The 6,420-nt window shown below is 53.3% G+C and overlaps 1 protein-coding gene across 3 annotated transcripts in view; it reads left to right on the forward strand.

The window, feature by feature from the left end:
• The first annotated feature begins 6 nt into the window (after positions 1 to 6).
• Positions 7 to 6,420, forward strand: part of CUX2 (cut like homeobox 2) — a 62,546-nt gene continuing 56,132 nt past the window's right edge. For all 3 annotated transcript variants that reach the window (XM_015644300.1, XM_015644302.1, XM_015644304.1), the window contains exon 1: positions 7 to 65. In XM_015644300.1, the coding sequence (XP_015499786.1) occupies positions 21 to 65 (45 nt within the window). In that variant the 5' untranslated portion in view covers positions 7 to 20. The remainder of the gene's footprint in view (positions 66 to 6,420) is intronic.

Consider the following 6,420-nt stretch of genomic DNA (forward strand, 5'->3'; position numbering starts at 1 on the left):
ATGGAGCAGCGCTAGCGGCGATGGAGCCGCGATGGAGCCCCGGCCCCCGCCCCGCCGCCCCCGAGGTGACAGCGGGGCCGGGGGGCGGCCGCCGCTCCGCCCCGGCGGGAGGGAGGGAGGAAGAGGAGGGAGGGAAGTTGCGCGGGATGAAGTTGCGGGGAGCGCGGCCCCGCCAAGTTTCTGGCTGTCCCCGCCCGCCGAGAGGAGCCGCAGGTGCCCGCGGGCTGCCGAGTGTCCCCGGCGCCGCCCGCAGCGGGGGCCGCTCGGTGCCCGCATCCCCCGGCGCGCTCGGGGCGGGCAGAGCCGCGCGGCTGCGGTGATGGATGCGGGGATGGCGGAGCGGGGCTGCCCGGAGCCCCGCCGCCCTCCCATTGTTATCCAGGGCCGGTGTGCGGGGCCGGTGCGGGGGCTCGGCCAGCCCTGAGCCCGGCGGTACCGGGCGGTGCTGCTCGGACCGGGGATGGATGCGGCGGGGGGGCGGCAGCTCCTTTGTGGCTCCGGGCAGGTCACGGCCGCCGTATCCCACCGTGGTACCCTCGGTCTGTGAAATTCCCGGTAAGTCCTTTGTTACCGTGTGCGGGGGAAGGTTGCCAGGGGCTGCTGACAGTTTGTGACCTTAAATACGCACCTTAAATAGGAGGTGGATAATTAACACAATGGCTCTCCCAACATAATGGGATGAAACCCAACCTGGAGCCGCTACAACAACCGAAACGCGCATTTCCATGGATATTAAATGGGTTTATCCCCGTAGGATATTCCGGAGTTTAAAATGCAGCGTGCTTCGGAGGGGAGTAAACAAATTGAAATGCGATTTATGGGGCTCCGGTACTGGATCAACAGTTCCAGCATTTAATACATTTTGGCTTTTAAGCAGATTACGTGCTGCATCTGCGCTACGCGACCCGAAAAGTACCGCAGGTACCGCGGCCGGTGGGTTTGCCATGACTGCTCAGTCCTGGCATTGTGGCCGGGAAGGGATTACGGCTCTAAGCGCTTCGGATACAAAAGCGTTCCTCGCTAAATCGCTCTAATGACTTTTCCTGGGTGCGCGCAGAACCTTTATTTAAAGATAAATATTGGCAGCTACTTTGCCGTGGGTCTGTCGGGGGCGAACTTTGCCGGAGGGAGCGGTGGGCTGGGAGGTGGCGGCTCTCCCTCCTTCCCTCGCCGGCCGCTGCCCGTGCCTGGCTGCGGAGCTGGACCGGCAGCAGCGGGGATTGACTTCTGTCCAGGCAGCAGTTCTGCCGCCTCGCCGGGATCACGTTGGGAAAGGTGACCTTGTGCCAGCTTGGCCTAATGCCCTCCATTAAAAAAAAAACCAAACAAACCCAAAAAATATAAAAACAAGAGGGGAAAAAACCCCTCCAACCAATCACTAAGGAAGACAAGCTATCCCTTTATTATTCTTCCAAGAGCTTTCGCCCTTTTTTTTTTTTAATTTTAAATTATTTATTTATTTTTTCCTTTTTAATGGATGTGTCTGAGCAGCTCTGCTGGCCTGGGGCTGGCCGGGAATGGCAGAGTTTGAGCCTCCCTGATGAATGGTGGGCATATGGAAAACACAGGGATAAATGTGCGACTCGGCAGCGCTCGGATCGAAACGGCGCTGAGCCCTTTTACGGCAGAGAGTGGCGGAAATGAGGAGAGATAAAATTCTATCAAAGATAACACCAGGCATATTTCACCGGGTTATGAGATTGGTTTATTGTGTACATTAGTAATGCAGTATTTTATTTTATTTATTTTTTTTTACAGCTTTCTTGTGGGTGATAGAGTGGGATTCATACCTTGGTGGGATTTTTTTGGGGGGGTTTAATTTGCTTGGGGTTTATTGCGTTCTGCTTGGCGCTGTGTGGATTTATGGGATGTTCCTTGTGCTGGATGCTGCTCTGATCCAACCCGTTCTGCGTTAAAACGGCAAAAAAATGGGCGAGAGTTGCGAGCTGCTGATTTGGGGTAATAAATACAACGGCGAGCGAGAGCGATTAGAGCCATCTTTTATAAATGTCTTCACATCTCATTATGCAGATGAGCTCTGGCTACACGGCTCCAAGCCTTTGGTTCTCGTCAAATAAAATGTTCTTGGGTTTATTTCCCGGAATGCAAATGCTCTCTCCGCGTGCCGGAGTTGGGCAGAAACTTCGGCGGCTCCGCCGGATGGTGGAGAGCCGGGAGCCTCGGAGCGTGGTCTGGTTGATGAAATGTTTCTGCTGTTTAAAGTTTAGGGGAGAAGGAAGGGAAAAAAAAAAACAAAATAAAAACCCCAACCAAAAAACCACAACTGTGGATGTGATTAAAATATTATAACCTTATGATATTCTGAAGTGCATAAATTTTACATATCAGCTACAGCGGGAGTTTAGACATCCATTAAATGATATGACAGCTTGACTTATCTAAATGTGCATCATTTAACAATGTGTCAAAATTCTGCTTTATATAGACGACAGCAGTAAATAAGCTATCAGTCCTCTTGGCTGGAGCTTAATTCCTGGAGCTTGGACTAATAAACTTAACTGCATTCTTGTGGAGCAGCAGGATAAACCTGGGGGGAGGCCGAGGTGCCCCTGGAGCTTGGGGGGAGCTTCATCTCAAATGTCCTGGGTGCTCTGTGTTTTTAGGGCTCTTATGGGGAGACTGGTGGGACATTCCTGTTTCCTCCAGCATCTCCAGCACCCACCACCTTCCATCTCCAGCAGGGATGGGGATGGTGGTGAGGAGGGATGGTGGCTGTGTTCACTGTGCCCAAGGGAAAGCAGTGGGGGAGCCCAAGGAGGCTCTGGGTGCCCCCATCTCAGAGGGATTTTTGTCTTTCCGAGCTGAAATCTCTGGGTTTGTGCAAGTGCAGCTTGTGCCTGGGGCTGGCTGAGAAGCCTTGTGAGGCTGGGAATGCGGTTTGTGCTTTCCAGTGGCTCCAGCTGCTCCCGGTGCAGCGGGGCGTGGGGAGCAGTGGCTGTGGAATCATCTGGTTCCAACGATTAATCTGAATTTGGGCGCAGCGGCACTGCCGGAGCCGGGCCCTGGGCAGATGTTCTGTCTCATGGTTGGCTTGGCTGTTGTCTGATGGTTGTGTGCTCCTCCTGGGAGCTGCCCAGTGACCAGAACTCTTCAGGTGGATTCCCTGCTGTGTCCTGCAGGGCCGTGCTCTGGTGGTGGGGACACAAGCGGCGTTTCTGTGCTTGGCCCTGGAGCTCTGTGTCCTTGGGGATTGAGGGTTGTGGCAGCTGGAAATGCGGCTGCCCCAGGGAGATCCAGCTGATCTGGTCACTGAAATGTGGCTCCAGCATTAAGTTCAAACCTTGGTCTTGGGAGGACTCGGGTGCCTTGGAATGTCACTGTCATTGAGCACCTGGTGGTGGCCCCTTCCTGTGTGTCCCCACTGCAGCTCCCTGCTTGGGACAGCCTGAGGTGACGATCAAACCCTGCCCCCCAAATCCTGCATTAACACCTGATAGTTCTACTGCTTCCAATTTCTATGTGAAGAGAGGAGGAGATGGGCCGTGTTTCTGGTCCCACCTGCTCTGGGGTCAGTACTGAGCATCAGTAAAGTCAGACTGTGAAGTTCCTGAAGTGAAATCTGATTTTTTTATTTTTTATATTTTTTTTCCTGTTAATTTTTTTTTTCTGGCTGAATAATTGAGATGCTGCCAGACAAGAAGAGCTGTAGAAAATGAGAGTTTATCTTTAGCACCACAGTTCTCACTTTAGAAACTGGTGACCCCAATTCCAGCCTGGAGAGTGACTTCTTCCCTAATTAATAAATCCATTAATTAATTGTGTGCGTGCTGCAGCCCATTAGAGATGTACACGCTGGCCTCCTGATCCAGTTTAGTGGATTGTCTCTGTGGCCTTGGAAGCAGGGGAGGGAAAAAGGGATTGTGACCATGAGGCAGAGAGGGGACGAGGATGGAAATATAATTTGATTTTTGTGGGATTTCAGGGATGAGCGCAAGCCCCGCCACCTCCTGCTGGGTGTTCCAGCTTGGAGAGGGGTGTGGGGACGGAGTGGGGGGCTCAGGGCTGCTGTGCCCGCTGAGATGGGGGGCAGCAGGGAGGGGTGGGGTGCCTCCCGTGCCGATGCCCCGCGGGATGGGGAGCAGGGAGCCGCTCCCAGGGCTGCGGCACCGCCTGGAGGGTTTGGCAGGGCTGGGCACGGCTCCTGCGCCGCGGGTGGAGCGGAATGTTAAAGCCTTGGGTGATCTGAATTATTATTTATGACCAGATTAGGAAGCAGTCCTTCAGGAGGCACTTGCTGAACTCAAAAACCTCGGCAGAGCCTGCGGAACTCGCGATGCATCTCCCTCCATATGTTGGCACAGGAGCTGCTCCCTTCAGTTAATTTTTCTTGCTGTCTGCAGAGACCTGGAATAAAAATACAGGCAAATTGTTGTGCGTGCTGGTCCCAGGGCTCCCGTTTTCTCTGCTGAATGGGAAGTTGGCTGTTGGCAGGAGAAGCATCATCTTTAAATGCAGGAGGCTTTGCTTGCCTATGGGTTTTAGGGGCTCCAGGGGCCCCTCTGCTCCCCCATTTTCCACTCCTGGTTTTGCTGGCTGGAGAAAATGGGTGTATTTGGGTTCCCAGAGGTGGCTGCATGTCCCAGGGGACAGCAGTGGTGCTCCTCCCCTTCTCCCTTGAGTGCTGGCACAATCGTGGCACTACATCCCTGGCTGCAGGAATTCCCACATCCCAAATTTCAGGGAATTATCCTGGGAGCTGCCAACAAAACACAGCAAACTGAAATTACAGAGCCATTGTTTGCAGGGAGGGAAGGTGAACAGCAGCATCCTGCTCCTCAGGAATGGGATTTATTTAGGATTTGCAAGCCATGGGTGTGTGCTCTCCCCACACCAGACCTCAAGACAAAACCCACGCTGCAGCTCATGGTGTAACACATTCCCTCTGGGACTGGAAAAGGCACAGTAGAGACATCCATTCCTCCCCCCCCAAAAAAAGCCTGGGTGAAGTTTCTCAGAACATTTTGTACCATCCTGCTCCTATTACCGAAAGATGTAATTCCCCAACTTGGGAGATAATAAGCAGGTATTGACTTCTGCTGGGGTCATTATCAAGATTTATTCAGTCAATATGGCTCCTTGGGTCAATAAATCTTGAGGTTGATAAAGGAGGAATATATACTTGCAGACTTTATTAAAAAGTTTTCCCCTTTTGTAACACTTTTTTTCCTGTGTGTTGCAACAGGATCTGTGACTGAGTTTTCTTTAATTACTTTTTTTTTTTTTGTGGTGCACATCTTCCTGCAGCTTTTGGTCTGTCTTTCCAAGACAGCACAATTTGGGAAGCAGGATTTGGCCCTGTGCTGGCTCTGGTTTCCTGGAGATCCCTTTTGTGCTGTGATTCCCCCTCTCCTGGCCTGGCTGTGGTGCAGGGTGAGGATTTGGGGGAATGGGACCAATATTCAATATTCAATATTCCCACCCTTGGTGGCTTTTTAAAATTGGACACGCCAACACCTCCTCCCAGAATGGATTTGGTACCTTTTATTCCTTAACATGGCCTTGCTGTTTAATTATTTTTTTGGCTATTTTGGTGCAGCACTAAGTGATTTCCCCAAAGCTGCCCCAGCACCCCTGAGCATTGACTTTGCTGTGGTTTAAGCGAGCGTGGAGCCGATTTAATATTTAACTCTCGGCGTGTGCCTGTGCCAGCCGGTCCTCCTGCAACACAGCTTCCCAAAAAAAAGTAAATAAGCAATTTGAACCCCGGGTAAATATTCCTCTGGTGGGAGCTGTGCCGTGCGTCAGCCGCTCCGAGCGCACCGCCGTTGCCTTTGGTAACGCTCCCGTGGTTTTACACCAAAGTCAGGACCTCGAGCATCCTTTGTTTTCTTCCGTCGGGATAACATAATAAAGTATTACCTGGTGCTGGCAGCAGGGCTTGTAATGTGTGCTGTAAGCACGGAGCAGAGCCGGGGTTATTGCTCAGCCTGGCTGCAGAGGACATTTATTCCTTATTAATCACGCTGACGGGGAGAGCTGCCTCCGTCTGCGGCTCTGGGAGCGCTGCACAAACATTGCTGCATCCCTGGGAGCTGGGTCATCATTACCCCTCTTGTCCCCGCAGTTTTTTGGCTGAGGGAGGAGCTGTGGGCTCGGTGGGGGCACGGTTTGGGCTGAAATCCCCCCGTGATGCCCGGCACAGCAGCTGGGATGGGTGAGTGGAGGATGGTGCCTGGCAGGAGAAAGGCTGGTGGGGACCCCCGTGCTGTAGCTGTCCCTCGGGATGGTGGGGGTGGACTCCATCCAGGGGGGTTTCGGTTGGAGATCAGGGAAAGGTTCAGCCCCCAGAGGGTGCTGGCACTGCCCAGGCTCCCCAGGGAATGGGCACAGCCCCAAGGCTGCCAGAGCTGCAGGGTGGGATTGTTGGGATTGCCTGTGCAGGGCCAGGGGTTGGACTGG

The sequence above is a fragment of the Parus major genome, chromosome 15 (genome assembly GCF_001522545.3).
Source record: "Parus major isolate Abel chromosome 15, Parus_major1.1, whole genome shotgun sequence".
Lineage (NCBI taxonomy): Eukaryota > Metazoa > Chordata > Aves > Passeriformes > Paridae > Parus > Parus major.